This window comes from Octopus bimaculoides, chromosome 5, assembly GCF_046866305.1.
Source record: "Octopus bimaculoides isolate indiv1 chromosome 5, ASM4686630v1, whole genome shotgun sequence".
NCBI lineage: Eukaryota > Metazoa > Mollusca > Cephalopoda > Octopoda > Octopodidae > Octopus > Octopus bimaculoides.
This window is the reverse complement of record NC_142932.1, coordinates 111,420,803-111,437,670: the sequence shown is the minus strand read 5'-3', so window position 1 is coordinate 111,437,670 and position 16,868 is coordinate 111,420,803. Positions and strand designations below refer to the sequence as shown.

The 16,868-nt window shown below is 37.8% G+C and overlaps 1 protein-coding gene across 1 annotated transcript in view; it reads left to right on the top strand.

The window, feature by feature from the left end:
- Positions 1 to 16,868, top strand: part of LOC106871757 (actin-like protein 6B) — a 103,513-nt gene that overhangs the window by 49,341 nt on the left and 37,304 nt on the right. The window contains exons 4-8 of the mRNA XM_014918392.3: positions 2,024 to 2,189; positions 4,185 to 4,285; positions 5,963 to 6,060; positions 10,550 to 10,644; positions 12,927 to 13,033. Coding sequence (XP_014773878.1) covers positions 2,024 to 2,189; positions 4,185 to 4,285; positions 5,963 to 6,060; positions 10,550 to 10,644; positions 12,927 to 13,033 — 567 coding nt within the window. The remainder of the gene's footprint in view (positions 1 to 2,023; positions 2,190 to 4,184; positions 4,286 to 5,962; positions 6,061 to 10,549; positions 10,645 to 12,926; positions 13,034 to 16,868) is intronic.

The window sequence follows — 16,868 nt, the reverse complement described above, 5'->3', positions numbered from 1 at the left end:
CACATATGGTGTATATTCAGTTTTGTTTATTTATCTACATTCTGAAGTTTATTATTGTTGTTGATGATGTTATTGTGATTGAGACTAAGAAGCATTTTATTATAATATTACATAAATTACTTTAACATTTAAGTAGGAGGCAAAGATAGAAAAAAAACTGTACATGCATCCTGCTGGGTGGTTGGTGTCAGGAAGGGCATCCAACTGTAAAAATCATGCCAAAACAGACGCAGAAGTCTGGTGCAGGCTCCTGCGTAGCCAGCTCCTGCGTAGCCAGCTCCTGTCAAACCATCCAACCCATGCCAGCTTGGACAGCAGACATTAAACAATGATGAGGAGGAGGAGGATGACATCTTGTTCTCAGTACTAATGTAAAATTTTCTGGCCCCACTCTAGGGAGGTATTGCCCACGTTAAGAAGCACTAGTTATCATATAAAAGTGTTTGAACTGTCCTGAGTTCTGTTTGAAAACCTGACTTTGATTGTTCTTCAAGTATACACTAATATTGGGATGGCAACTAAGATCCCGCTGTTTTTTTTAATTTCAAATTTTTTAGAAGGTTTAATAAAAAATAACAACTAATTAATCAATAATGTATTTACCCTTGTTGTTGACAACTTCTTCCCAACGTTCAACAAGATTTTCAAAACCTCTTTGGTAGAAATCACCTGATTTTGACTCAAAAAATTGATCCAACCAAGCTCTCAATTCTGCATCAATATTGAATGAAACTCCGCGCATAGCATTTGAAAGAGATCGAAAGAGGTGGAAATCCGTTGGTGCCAAATCAGGAGAGTACGGTGGGTGTGGCAGCACTTCTCAGCCATGCATTTGAGTGGCTTCCTTGGTCATATTGGCGATATGAGGGCAGGCGTTGTTGTGCAGCAGAAGAACACCATGCTGCTGATTAGGTCTTTTCTCTTGAATAGTCATGATTAGAAAATACTTCAGTTTTTAATTGTTGGAAACCTACTGAATACCAGTGCAATCCTCAGAGTGTTGCTTACACATAGTATGTCTGGATCAGTGTTTGTGTCTTGCATACACAGAAACATACTACATAGCATCCAAAATAAACCTATTCAATTCATAGATAAGCTTTCATTCTACAGTCTATAGCAACAACCAGACCAATGATGTGCTGTATCCACTCCCTGTTTCTTCTACTGTTACACAACAGTTCCTGTTCTCTTGAACTTGCAAACTCTTTTCTGATGTGTCCACCTTTTCTCTAATCTTTCCTACTTTGTCTCAAACATATTTCCTCCCAACTTCTGTAACTTCTCTGGTCACCAATGAAAGCCAGAAAGTCGGTTATTTCCCAAGACAGCGAATAATGTGAGAAAAAGATTGAAAGTTAAATATTTGAAAAATTTACTCTGTTGCAATGAAATAGTAATTTTCCTTTTTTTTTTTTCCTCCTTCCACTTGGGTGAATAAACTTTGTAAATATTATGTGGAAAGGTATTTCATTGAGTGAAATGATGTGTAAATTGTTCACTGATCATCATTATGCAGATGCTCAAAGGGGCTTTTAAATATACGATGACACATTGACCATTTTTGTGGACACACAACTGTGTTATTAATGAGCATTGTAGTTTGCTTGAAGCATTGTAGTACAGAAGTAGAATGAAGAATGAAATGAGAGATAAAGAAAACGTCTAACAATGCAGAAAGTTTAAGAAATTTTTATATTTCAGGTGCAAAAGCTTATCTTCAGAAGACAATCCTGCCATTTGATAGATGGCAGGATTATCATAGATCCTGCTGTTTTGGATAGTCTGGTGTAAACTATCCAAAACGGCAGGATCTTTGACTGTATTCTTCTGAAGATGGGCCTTTGCACCTGAAATATAAAATAAATTTTTTTAACTTTCAGCATTGTTAGATGCTTTCCATATTTCTCATTTAATCAGTATTCTACTTGTGTAAGTGATTTTTTGATATTTTTGTTGAATATGTTTGTTTTAAATTTATTATCTGAAATTTTAGGGAAAATCTTATTTACTTATTTTCTAGGCTGAACTCCCAAGTGTTGTTGGGATTGTGGATGAAGAGGTTCCATTTACAGAAAATGAAGCTGAGAGTTTGCCAAAGAATGAAAGAAAGTACTATATTGATACTAACTATTTGAAGGTGCCAAGAAAAGGAATGGAAATATCTACATTCCTGAAAGATGGCATGAGTAAGTCGTAACTTCTTTTTTTGAAACAAAACAACAAAATATGTTAAGAATTTTTTTCCTGACACACCTTTGTGGTTCCTCTGCCATTTCATTGATGTTTTCTTGAAAGATCTAGAGCACCATTAGAGAATATTCCTTGAAAAAGACATTGCTATGATGAGTATTGTTAACATACAGACAAGTTTGCCACAACTGGTTGGATACTCAGAATGTAAAAGAACTAGAACAAATATCACAAATCATTTTGTTGAACGTTCTAATAATTCTGTCAGTTCACCATCTTGGTCTGGAACCTAATCTTATCAACATCGGGAGGTTCAAAAAGATGAAGTTGACCATGGTGAGATTTGAACTCAGAATGTAAAGAACCAGAACAAGGCATTTTATCTCCATACTCTGACAATTCTATCAATACATTGTCATAGATATTTTACTAGGCTGTTTATCATATCATCATTATTAGATCATTCAGAGACTCAGAGCATTCTCAATGGAATTGAGCTCATCATGTCATTGTTCAAAATTTTTCTGAAAATACAGATGAGGCACAGACATGGCTGTGTGATTATAAGTTCACAACCATGTGGTTCTTGTTTTGACCTCACTGCATGGCACCTTGGACAATACCACCTACTATAGATTAATGCTTTGTGAGTTGATTTTGGTAGAAGAAACTTTGCACAGAAGCCCATCATGTGTGTGTGTGTCATCATCATTATCATTTTAATGTCCACTTTTCCATGCTTGCATGGGTCAGATGGAATTTGCTGAGACAGATTTTCTTTGGCTAGATACCCTTTCTGCCACTAATCTTTACTTGTTTCCAAGCATGGTAATGTTTCCCCTTGGCCAGACATGTTTTTCACAGAAGACTGGAAATGGACAACATATTTATGTAATAGTGACCCTTGTTTACTACCATCCTGTGATGTTGGTCAATACAGTGGTACACACACATGCATACATAGACACTCAGGCACATACACATGCACAAAATGGGCTGAAATAAGTACTGGTGTTGAGATGATCAACTAAATCTTTGAAGGCAGTGCTCTAAGAGTATGAGTCATTTTGGCACAGCTGTTTTGGCATCACTTACTTGGCATTGCTGATTCGACACTGACTTATATGACATCACGCATTTTAATGTATCTTTCATCCTCTCACCCTCCTGCATTCTCTGTGTTTATGTATGCGAAAATGGTTATATCAATAATTTCAATTAATAAATTGTAATGTCTGTCTGTCAGTCTCTCTCTTATTGCCCTCTTCTTATCTGTATGTACATATTCTTGTGTGTGTTTGTGTCCTCTCCTCCAACTCCAAAAAGTACAATCACTAAAATGGGATCAGTACCAATCCAGTCAAAAATCATCAGTGTCCAAACATCTGTGCCCAGTTGTCTCATTCTGGTGCCCCAGCATAGCTGCAGTTCATTGGCTGAAACCAATAAAAGAATAAATACACCTTTTTATCTCCACTACTTCTTTTTTCCCCTTTTGTTAATGTCTTTATTCCACTCCAAGTTTTGCTGTATTTTTCATACATTTACTTAATATTAGCTTATTTAAAAGTGCAACTCAAATTCTGAAGTAGTTGTATGGTGTATTATTACGTGTCATCTGCACAGGAGCCAGTCCATCGGCACTGTCCCCTGAAGGGAATAATACTACTGTTGATTAGACCTATAGGAAGCTGCACCACTTCCTATCGGCCTTGACACATTTCCTGTGTCCTTATGTTTACAAGGGGGGAGACAAGCGCCTCCTTGTAAACATAAGGACAGAGGAAATGTGTCAAGGCCGACAGGAAGCGGTGCAGCTTCCTATAGGTCTAATCAACAGTAGTATTATTCCCTTCAGGGGACTGTCACATTAAGTTGACAGCATACAACTACTTCATCGTATCACTACTGCATAAATCTCTCTGAGAGATTTAGAAATGTATTATTTTTAAACTCAAATTTTATTTTAATGTTTTCTCTCTTTTAATCAGTTGAAAACTGGGAAACCTATGAGAAGATGGTTGATTATGTGTATTCTCGTCACATTAAATCTGAACCTCATCTTCATCCTGTCATGATGTCAGAGCCTGCTGTAAGTTTTTAAAATTTCAATCTGTTTAATTAATGGATAAACATAAATAAATCGTAATATATTCGTTTAAGATCATATTTAACACGTTCGAATGTATTCAGACATAATAAAACTTTTAGCTGTGGAGATAGTCTCAGAAGAAAATTCTCCACTTAGGCATATGTTGAATTACATTTGTTTTGAGTAACATTTCTGTGTTGTTTTGCTTCATCAGCTATGAAAACCAAATCAGTCGCTCACAATCCATTTAGAAAACAGTTATTCTTGTTAAATCAGCATATGGAACTTTTGCTGATGTGCAAAACGCTGTTTCAAGCTAGAATTAAATAATGTTGCATGAAGCAGCATTGAATAAAATATATTTAGCACTGCTTCATGCAACATCATTTAATAAATGATAATGATAAATTCTAATTTTAATTCAGATAACTTCTAATGTGATGTTACTAAAAAGTCATGTGATATTTTTTGTTCTTTTTTCTGTTAAACAAATAAAAGGAAGTTAATTCATTTACAAGGTGTGGTGAGTAAACTGTTGTTTAAATTATGCAAAAATGAAAATAACACTGACATCTCATTTTAACAGATATATTTACCAGAATTACATAAAAATATCTCGAAATACTAAAGAGTAAATTTATTCAATAGAATTGCCATTGACTTCAACCACAGCCTCCAGATTACTTTGGAATCTCCTGCAACTCTTCTGGATGGTCTCCTTGTTTGAGTTGGTGAATGCTGTCATAATCCTTGCCTTCAGTTCATCTTTGGTGTTACAAGTTGTGTTGTTGGTCTCTTGCTCAACTGTGCCCCACACATAATAAATAATCAAGGGGGTTGCAGTGTGGGGAGTTAGGTGGCCAGATGTTAGGGATGATGTGGTCACAAAAATTGCCATGACTGGATTCTCCTGCTTGTGTGACATGGTGCAGAATCCTGTTGCTAGACATAGGGTCTTCCAGCAGCCACCCGCTTGACCCAGGGCAGCACTACCTCCTCCAGGCACTTGGTGTAGGCCTCTGTATTCAGTGTGAGGCTGTGTGGGAAGATGAATGGAAGCATAACATTGCCATCACTAGTGATCACTCCAAACACCATGATGTTGACTGGATGTTTGATTTCTATCACTCTCGGTGCATGTCCTCAGATTGCACTGTCCTCAGATTGACACCCAAATACTCTGAAATGTTTATATTTGAGCTTCCAGTGCAAATGCCAAGCTCTACAGCATGTTGTTTCCAAATTTGTGGCAGAGTGAATTATGTCATGGTGCTGTTTTTTCACAGACAGTGCCCAACTGACCCTACTATACTGTGTAGCCAACAAAATCAAAAACAAACAATGCAAATGCGTGAAATTAAAAATATAAAATGGGGTCAATTTACTCAATTTACTGTATGTGTTGTGCACAATATGGAGGATGTACCATATTTGGTAGCATTTGGTATGCACATTTTTCTCCACTACCAAGTCTCAAAAAAATTGCCCTGGATTTTATATACAAAGTTGGACCTATAACACATTCTGTAATGTTCTAAAACTTTCTTTTCTGAATATGTACTACTGTAATTGGGGTACATCTAATATACCCCTGCATCTTTTATGTCATCAAATTCTGTACAGCTCTGATTCTAATTTACTTGTTTATATCTAGGTTTGTTTTCTTTTATTTTCCAGTGGAACACAAAAGCTAAACGAGAAACATTAACTGAAGTCATGTTTGAGAAATATAATGTTCCAGCATTCTTCCTCTGTAAAAATGCTGTTCTTTCTGCGTATCCTTTTAATGTTATTTTAACTTTTTAGATAATTATTTAACCCTTTCGATACTAACCCAGCTGAAACTGCCTCTGGCTCTGTAGTACAAATGTCTTGTTTTCATAAGTTTTGAATTAAAATCCTTCCACCAAACCTTAGTCACAATTTATGTTCCTAATACTAGCTTAATGATAACGAAGTTATTTTACTAAATTCTTTGTTATATTTAAAATTAATTGAAAGAAACACAAAGCATCTCAAAATAAATATGGTAACAAAAGGGTTAAAGTATGAACAAATGTGTTACATTTAGAATCAATGTCCTTGATACAAGGTCACACCTATTTTCCCTAGGTGCTGAAGACCTTTTAAGCAATCCTTGCTGTTCCTACTAGAACAGATTTCTATTATTACCTCTTTAGCATTTAAACCAGCCATATCTGGCCAAAGTATTTTATGTTCAGATCAGCCATATCTGGCCAAAGTATTTTATGTTCAGACCAGCCAGATCTGACCTCTCACACCTACTACGCAATGTCATTCTAAAAATAAATAATCACATTAACAAAATTTCTAAGTTATGAGATAGTGTAGATTTATTCAAAACAATGTGAATAAATAAGCTATACATTTGACTGAGTAATCTGAATACTAAAGGGTCAACGCAATTCCTAGTGTGCCTATAACTACTGAGATTACTTTTGCAGAAACCAGAAAGTCTTCAGCTTTCCCATGCAAAGTATTGGTATTTCCCTATTTTTATTAGATTATTATAGCTTTGTGAAGGCACATGGCTCAGTGGTTAGAGCATCGAGCTTACGATCACAAGGCTGTGAGTTCGAATCCCGGACCGGGCTGCATGTTGTGTTCTTGAGCAAGACACTTTATTTCACGTTGCTCCAGTTCACTCAGCTGTAGAAATGAGTTGCGATTTCACAGGTGCCAAGCTGTGTCGGCCCCTTTGCCTTTCCCTTGGATAACACTGGTGGCATGGAGAGGGGAGACCAGTATACATGAGCGACTGCTAGTCTTCTATAAACAACCTTGCCCAGACTTGTGCCTGGGAGGGTATCTTTCTAGGTGCAATTCCATGGTCAGTCATGACCGAAGGGGGTCTCAGCATTATAACTTTAAATATCAAAGCAGATATATGTTGATATAAAACATGTTTGTGTAAAAGAAAACAAAATCTGTGATAATTTACCTATTTATGTATATTAACCTTTCAGCATTCTTATTACTTTGTCAAATGTAATAATTATTTATTCACATTTTATAAAGTTAATCCTGTATTATCTCATAACTTTGAGATTTCGAAGATGTGACTGCTTATTTTTAGAATGACACTTTGCAGGGTAGGTGTCAGAGACTGGATCTGGTCAGTTTGAACATAAAACAGGTAGAATATTTGGGCCAAATATAGTTTGAGTGCTAAAGGGTCAAGAGATTCTGTGTTGCAACTCATCTCCATAACAGCGATTAACTTTCCTCTTAAAAGAGTTCACAGTTTTCTCTGTGCACTCTGTCATCAATTCTGAAATATCTTATGTCTGTAAATTCTAATATTTGGTGGTAAATGTTGAAACAAAGTTTTAACAGCTATATTTCAAGATAAGTAGCTTAAAAGAATATGAAAAAGACTTTATAGCGGCAGGCGTCTTATCTTGTAAGTTGCTTGGTGACCTCATTAATGCCATTGCCATGTAAAATGTACCCAGCACACTCTGTAAAGTGACTGGTTTTAGGAGAGGCTTGCAGCCATAGAAACAAACATTGGAGCTTGGCACAGTCCTTTGGCTCATTGGCTTCTGTCAAACTTTTTTAACCCATGCTAGCATGAAAAATGGACATTAGATGATGATGGTGAGAAAAGTTAGTCCACATTACTCCATAAGAAGCATAGTTGTGACAATTTCATATCAGTGGATATGGTCTTGGGCTACCTCCTTGATTTCAGACCAAGGGAGAATGATTGCTTTTTCTTCATCCTCCATGTGAGCAACGCTGAACAAACGTAAATTACGGGAGAAAATGAGGTGTGTGTAAAACATCAGGTTGTAGACGTACAGTCTGGAGGAATAACATTTGTAAGACATGAATAAATTCAGTTGCACTTTCTACAATTTAAAGGTTTTTCAAGTTGAAGCTGATATCAGTTCCGTTATACAATACAATGTGAGACAAATGTCATAATGTAGATATAAATCTTACTTTAGACGTCAATTTCAGCAAACACGGTAATAACGATATAAGCTTCGTAACAGCTTAAAATAAACGAAGACAAATGACAAATGGAGAAGAGAGAAATTGCTCCAGAGTGGTTAAAACAACTTTGGCTTAATGGTCATAATGACTAAAATGGTACTAAGTTAAACTCCTCTGCTCTATTAAAAGTGATAGAAGGAGCAGCTGGAAAATACATAGTTGACAGTTTGTCTTCACAGCAACTAACTGAACTTTTAGTTTTGGACACCCTTTAGACTTGGGCGGAAGTTGATGTTTGAATTTTCGCAACGCCAACATTAACTGGTCAGCGCCTGTCTCAAACAACTAACTTGTGCTACAGTAAAAAAAAAAAAAAAAAATTATCATGTCTTACTACAAGGTTATCCAACTTTCCTCTTCCCTTCAGGTTACCAATCTAACACTCGTCTTGCAATTCTTCTTGGAGATCTCCTTAGAGTGTGACCGTTCCAGCCCCATTTCCGTTTCAGAATTTCTTGATTGATGAGAGTTTGGTTCATTCTATCTCACAAACTTATGTTTGAAATTTCATCTAGTCACTGGCAAAGGTCTGTAGCTTACTCTTTATAGCTTTGGTGACCCTCCAAGTTTTTGACCCTGATGAGGAAACCATTGTACAAAATTAGTTTCTCTATTGATTTGTTAGAGATTTTTTTCCTGCAAACATGCAGAGAGGGAGTTGTAAAATACCATCTGGTAACAGGTGGCACTGAGTTACAAAGATTTGAGAACCATTGATTTCGGTGTAGAAATTATTCAAAATGAAAACGTTTGAATTATAATTCTCTACTAGGTTAAATTTAAAAGTATTTCAATATCAGAAATGGAATTTTAAAGATTTTAGTTGGGGTTTAAGTAGCACATACCTTTTTTAATGAGTAAACAGTCTAAAAACATATCAATATCCAGAAATATTCAGTTGTCAGATATTTGGTTGTAATTGTCATGTTAATATTTGGATTAATAAGCAACACGCAGTAAAGTATGTTTAGTTATGTGTGTATCTAGCCTTAAAAATTTAATGAAGATATGAATCCAACTTCAGCATTGATCTACAAAGTTCACCAAGGGAAGTAATCATAACTCTGCAAAAGCATTTCATATATTCATTTAGTATATATACTTATTGGGAGGCAGCAAGCTAGCAGAATTGTTAGTATGCCAGGCAAAATGCTTAGCAGCATTTCATCTATCTTTACTTCCTGGGTTTAAATTCCATCCTAGTTAACTTTGCCTTTCATCATTTTTGGGTTGATGAAATAAGTACCAGTTGAACACTAAAGCCAATGTAATCAACTTACACTCACCTTTGAAATTACAGGCCTTTTGCCAAAATTTGAAACTAATATATACTAATTGGATCAGTGTGAAAGTACCATGGCCTTGTGGTTAGTGTGCTATACTTGTAATTGTAAAATCATGGTTTTGATTCCTAAACCAGCCAGTGCATTGTGTTCTTGAGTAAAGCATTTCCTCAAACATTTCTTCAGTCCACTCAGGTGTAAATGAGTTCCAGCAATATCTGGGAAATTAGCCTTGTAACAGACTGCCATCCTGTTCAGGAAGGAGTTTTGAAATTAACAGCATTAATATCACATGACCTGAACTGAATAATAGGGGCCTAAATACATAGAAGTCATGTTGAATTTCTTTCAAACTCTCCATTCCAACTACAAATATCTGATGAGATGAGCATGTCTTGCAGATCTATGAAACAAAGCAATGTAGATCCATGAAACAAACAAATTAACCCTTTCGATGCTAACCTGGATGAAACTGCTTCTGGTTCCGTAGTACAAATGTCTTTGTTTTCAAAAGTTCTGAATTAAAGTCTTACACCAAACCTTGATCACAGTTTATGTTCCTAACACTAGCTTAATGATAACTAAGTTATTTTACTAAATTCTTTGTTATATTTAAAATTAATTGAAAGAAACACAAAGCATCTTAACAGAAATATGGTAACAAAAGCGTTATATACTTGTAACTCCAATCAAATGTGTGGCATGCAGGATATTTGATGATGATGATGAGGAGGAGGAGGAGGAGGAGGTTCACTCGTATATATCTATATGTATATCATCACTTTCATCAATATCTCCACTGCAACAAGTACATTGTCATAAATTATCTCTAATGCAGTCATTTTATATTTGTTTTAAAAGGATTGATTAAGGTTGTAGTTTTACAAACCTATGCTAACTGGACGTGGGTGGGGACTTGAAAATATAATCTAAGTGATTCCTTAACAGTGGTTTCCAGTTTTGCAAATGGCCGTTCAACAGGGTTAATTTTGGACAGTGGTGCCACACATACTACAGCTGTGCCTGTCTATGATGGTTATGTTTTAACACAAGGTAGGTTATGTTCTTTGATTAATTTAACTGCATCATAGGCAAAAAAAACACACATTAAAATGCCTATTTACACACCTTGTACCGTGACTTCACATCTCTCCATCTCTACTAGAGGAAACCATGTATTCACTTCTTCAGCAAGACATCTATTCCTGTCCCCACTTTTATAATTTCACATCCTTCAACGCTATACCCCCATTCAGTTGAGTGATCTTGTCTTGCCTACTTACCTTGTACCTTGACTTCACATCTCTTTGTCTGTCTGCTTCTCTCTCTCTCTCTCTACTGGAGGAAGCCATGTATTCACCTCTTCAGCAAGACATCTATTCCTGTCTCCCCTATCATAATTTCACATCCTTCAACATTATATCCCCACTCAGTTGAGTGGTCTTGTCTTACGAGTACTTGATTTCACTAGTGCTGGTGCCACGGAAAAAACCTCCATTGGTGTTAAGGACATCCAGCTGTTGAAACCATGCTGAAGCAGACAGGGCTTGGCACAACCCTCTGGCTCATTGGTTCCTGTTGAGCATGGCAGCATGGAAAAAAAAGACATTAAGTGCTGATGGTATCAACAGTATTGTTATTTTGTAGCTAGAAAATATGTAACAGCTACGACAAATGTGAATCATACACATATTTACACACACACATTTTCACATATATATATATATACATATACACTCACACACACAAAGTTTTGACCATTTTTATATGTGGTCCAGATTCAAATCAACACCAGAGTATATATGCAAATATTTGTAGATATTTATGTGTGTGCTGTCTGTGAAAGTATATATTATTGGTATGTTTGTGTTCATGCATATTTGAGTAAAAGCAAACAGCTATAGATATAGCTCTGCATCTGTGCTGTTATTACAGGAGTGTATATGTATATCTTATCTGATAAGAAGATCTGTATATTTCAGTACACATGTTAACATCATGAATATTCATGAAGGAAGGTGGTAGTAGGGAGCTTTAGGCTAGAAAGGAAGTTAAGTCGCAAATATACTTGGTTAAAGCATAGGCAGAAAGAAAAAGATTTGCATGTCCTGCAAATTGCAGGTCAGAGGCTTAAAGTGTTTAGAATTGCAATGAGAGATCAGACTGAGAAGTGTATTTGGAATGATGAAGGCATACTTACCATCGACGTGGAAGACAAGAAAGTAGCATGTAAGTGCTATTAAAAAAGGCTGCTGAACATGGAGATCACATAGGATAAAGAAATGCTACTTTATGCGATCCTGCAGGAGACGAGCAATTCTGTTGATGGCTGTGTGGTAGATAAAGCACTCAAGGACATGAAGAGAAAGAGAGAGCTGCAGGTCTAACAGGGATATTTGAAGAGACTCAAACTATCTGGTGGGGTAGGATACACAATTATCACCCAGATAATCAAGTCATACAAACTGTCATGCCCTATTAGACTTACATAGGAGTATTATTGTAAACTATTACAAAGGCAAAGGAGATACCTTAGAAAGATGCAACTATAGAAGAACCATAGTTCTAGACCAAATTATTAAGGTCATAGAGAAAACCATAGCCCATTGATCTGATAGAGCAAACCTGGATGGAATACAGCTAAGCTTTGACCCCAGGAGATGCATCACAGATGTAATCTTCCAAGTTGAAATGTGGGCACGTAAAAAGCACCATTTGAGCATGGCTGATGCCAGTGCTGCCTGACTGACACCCATGCTGGTGGCATGTAAAAAGCACTTACTACACTCAGAGTGGTTGGCATTAGGAATGGCATGCAGCTGTAGAAACTTTTCCAAATCATATAAGGGCCTAGTGCAGTCCCCTGGCTTTCCAGTTCGTAGTCAAACCGTCCAACCCATGCCAGCAGAGAAAGTGGACGTTAAACAACAACGATGATGATGAGTCCTGTTACTTTTTGATCAGCCTTCATATATATATCATAATTGTGACTGTGTGGCTCCAATAGTCCCAGTTGACCAAGACCTTGTGAGTGGATTTGTTTGGCAGAAACTGTTTGTGGGTTTGTGTCTCCTTGATTTTACATTGCATGATTCTTGTAAATGAGTGTCACTCTCATACAGACAGTGCCATCCATTTCCAGTATTCTGTGAAAACATGGCTGAGCATGAGGAAATATTAACTTGATTAGAAACAAGTGAATGTTGGTGACGGAAAGGGCATCAAGCCACAGAAAATCTTCCAAGTTAAAAACTCCATCTGACCCATGCCAGCATGGAGAAACAGATGTTAAAATGGTGATGCTGATGTATAAAATGTTTGTGCTCTATTTTTAGCAATTGTAAAATCCCCGCTGGCAGGTGACTTCATCATCATGGAAAGCAAGAAAATGTGTGAAGAACTTGATATTGAGATTGTCCCGCCATACCTTATACGTGCAAAGGTAAGGAATGTTTTTTGTTTTTAGAAAAATTGAATAATAATAATAATAATTGCAGTACCAGACAGTGGCTCTTATGGCTTTTGAAATTAACTGATTGGAAGTGTTATCATGTACATTGTTTTGTCTTGGTTTAAAAAGATGGGCTACAGCAAATATTCTGCTCAATACCACAGATTTGCTTGTCAGTTGTTTAACTTTAACCAGTTGAGCATGTCCCTTAATGGCTGATGATATGTGCATCTCTAATCATGAGCAGTAGTGGGGGAGCATCATAACCATGTCATCATCATCATCATCATCATCATCATCGTTTAACGTCCGCCTTCCATGCTAGCATGGGTTGGACGATTTGACTGAGGACTGGTGAAACCAGATGGCTACACCAGGCTCCAATCTGATTTGGCAGTGTTTCTACAGCTGGATGCCCTTCCTAAAGCCAACCACTCAGAGAGTGTAGTGGGTGCTTTTACGTGTCACCCGCACGAAGGCCAGTCAGGCGGTACTGGCAAAGGCCACGCTCATTTCGCTCGAGAAACCTCATGTGTCACCCGCACAATAGCCAGCCCAGGGGCACCAGCAACGATCCCGCTCGAAAAATCCCAGAACCCTATACAAGAGCCAGTTCAGCGGCACCGGCAACGATCTCGCTCTAAGAAATTTCATGTGTCACCAGCACAAGAGCCAGTCCAGGGGCACTGGCAACGATCTCGCTCGAAAAACCTCATGTGTCACCCGCACAAGAGCCAGCCCAGGGGCACCGGCAACGATCCCGCTCGGAAGATTTCATGTGTCGCCCGCACATGAGCCAATCCAGGGGCACTGGCAACGATCCCGCTCAAAAGACTTCATGTGTCGCCCGCACATGAGCCAGTCCAGGGGCACTGGCAACGATCCCGTCTCGCTCAAGGCATTTCATGTGTCACCCGCACAAGAGCCAGCCCAGGGGCACCGGCAACGATCCCGCCCGAAAGATTCCATGTGTCACCCGCACACGAGCCAGCCCAGGGGCACTGGCAACGATCTCGCTCGAAAGACCTCATGTGTCACCCGCACAAGAGCCGGCCCAGGGGCACCGGCAACGATCTCGCTCGAAAGACCTCATGTGTCACCCGCACAAGAGCCGGCCCAGGGGCACCGGCAACGATCTCGCTCGAAAGATTTCATGTGTAGCCCTCACACGAGCCAGTCCAGGGGCACTGGCAATGATCCCGCTCAAAACATTTCATGTGTCACCCGCACAAGAGCCAGTCCAGGGTCACTGGCAACGATCTCGCTTGAAGGATTTCATGTGTTGCCCGCACATGAGCCAGTCCAGGGGCACCGGCAACGATCCTGCTCGAAAAAAACCTCATGTGTCACCCGCACAAGAGCCGGCCCAGGGGGAATTCTTTGGGGTTTGGATAATTCACCTTTGGAAACATAGGTGTTTTGTTCAGCATCTTTAAACAACCCTTATTCAGGGACCTTCTGAGCAGGATGAGCTACTCGACCTGAAGAAAATTCTAACTGGGCCCCACCTGCAAGGTCATGCACTGTTTATCTTGATATGAGATCGCCATGTCGCGCACATATGGTTGTGATGCATGTGCCTGGTGTATCCTTATCAGACGGGTAGTCATGATGGGTATACTGGGCTTCGTATATTTTACCCCAGTGTCACTTGATGGCATACTCTGCTCTCTCACTCAATAATAATAATAATAATTGGTGCATTGGGAACTATGAGCAAAGATGTAGACATGGTTGACAGAGATTGGAATAGAATGCTCTGTAGAGCTTCTACAGAAAGTTTGCCTCTTAGCGACAGGAAAGATTAACAGGAGGGTCTTAAGCACTTGAAAGACTATTGAAAGCTTGCTGATGCTTAAGGTTACAGGTAATAACCCATTGCCCATGTAAATTCTACCAAGAATATGAACAAACCTGAGTCAAATCAATCAAAAATAATAAAAACATCAATAATAATAGTATTAATTGAAAGGTAAAAGAATGAAGTTAATGGAGTCTTTAGATTTGAGTTTAAGCCTAATAAAATCCTCTCTGTGTACTTATTTAAAAAATATTGTATTTTGTGTAACAGATAATAGAAATTTTATCTTTGTTTGTATTAAACCAATTTATTCTTGCAATATCAACCAGACGGGGAAATGTCAGCATCTAAAGTTGCTTTGGGGATTCCTATGCGTTTTATTCACAACAAATTAATCAATTTGAACACAGAATTCCTTTGATAAGTTAAATTTTGGTACTTATCATTAGAGTTTTATGTTTAGTATAACTCTGCCAGCAGATATTTGAAATTTTTCTTATAAGGTGCTGTGAAAGGAAAGAAAGAAGAGGTTAGATTTTATTGTACCTCAGGAGAATTGTTACACCAGTAATCAACACATGCATTGGTTCTATTTCACTTCTCTTGTTATTAGTCACTTAGTCAAGCAATTAACTTATAGATAGTTTATTTAATTGTTTGGTCAGTTAGTTTGGTTTGTTAAAGTCCCTTCTTTGCCATTTGCAACCTCATCAGTGACATGCCCTCTCTACAACAGGTCTACCACAGCATCTCCATGACCAAACAGACCTCGAGTAGAAAGGGCATGTCATTGATGAGGTTGATTGATTGATTGACTGAACGATTAATTAAACAATCAGTTTGTTTATTGGTTAAATGATTAACTAATTAACTAACAACAATAATAAGATAAGTGAAATAGAACCAGTGTGTTTATTATGGGCATAATGACCCTCACAACTTGAGCAAAATCTGTTTCAGTACGAGTTCACATCAAGAATTTTGCCATCCAAATAAAAAGGGGCTAGATGCAAAAAATTTGGTTAGATTCTGTTTTATGTTTAAGTCTTCCTTTACAATGTGGGGTTAACCACATTTCTCTGTAAGGAGCATAAGGCCAGTTTTCTGGTTTCTCTAGTGTGTATACTCCTCTCTGGATGGGATGGTAGTCTGTTGCAGGATTCCTCATTTTCACTGGCTGAATGGATTGCAGCAACATGAAATGAAGTGTTTTGCTCAATAACACAACACACCACGTGGTCTAGGAATTGAAACCACAATGTTATGATCAGGGGTCCAACACCCTAACCACTAAGCCATGCACCTCCACTTCCTATACAATGATTAGAGAAAATTCATCAGGATGTATAACAATGGAGATGACAAAGGACATGATGAGTGGAGAGATGTAGTGTTGAATGAACTCGTGCCAGCATAATGAACTATGTAAAACCTTATAGAAAGAAATCTTGTTCCTTGCAATAAATACATCTAAACAAATTTTTTCGTGGACCCTTAAAATACTACTGTGGATTTCCAATTAACTACTTTGCCTGCATGGACCCCTAAAAATCTTCTATGAATCCCGGTTGAGAACCATTGTTCTAGATCCTTCTTGAACATCTTAGTTCAAGGGTTATAAATAGGCTTCTTCTTGAGTGCCAACTTGGCAGAGTGTCGTAGACGTCTGGACAGAATGTTGTCTTTACTGTTGCTAATCTTAATTGCGTAGAGACTGGCTGATTCATTCCCTTGCTGCTTTTAAACAGTTGTTCTTATGACTACTATTCAACCTTATGGACAGCAGCTAATGTTTTGCAGACATGCTGCTATAGTTTTACGATGTGAACCCTGTGAATATATTTTCTCCTGTCTCGGCAAGCTTAAGTAGAGAGCTTTTGTAATCAGCTATTTATAAATACTGCAGAATTATTCTTTCAGTTGTGTTGACTCTTGGAAATTTCCTAATTCATGACCCACCTGAATATCACTTGTGCAGTGAATAAATGCTATTGAATGTTTGCATGGTGTTGTTATATCATTCAC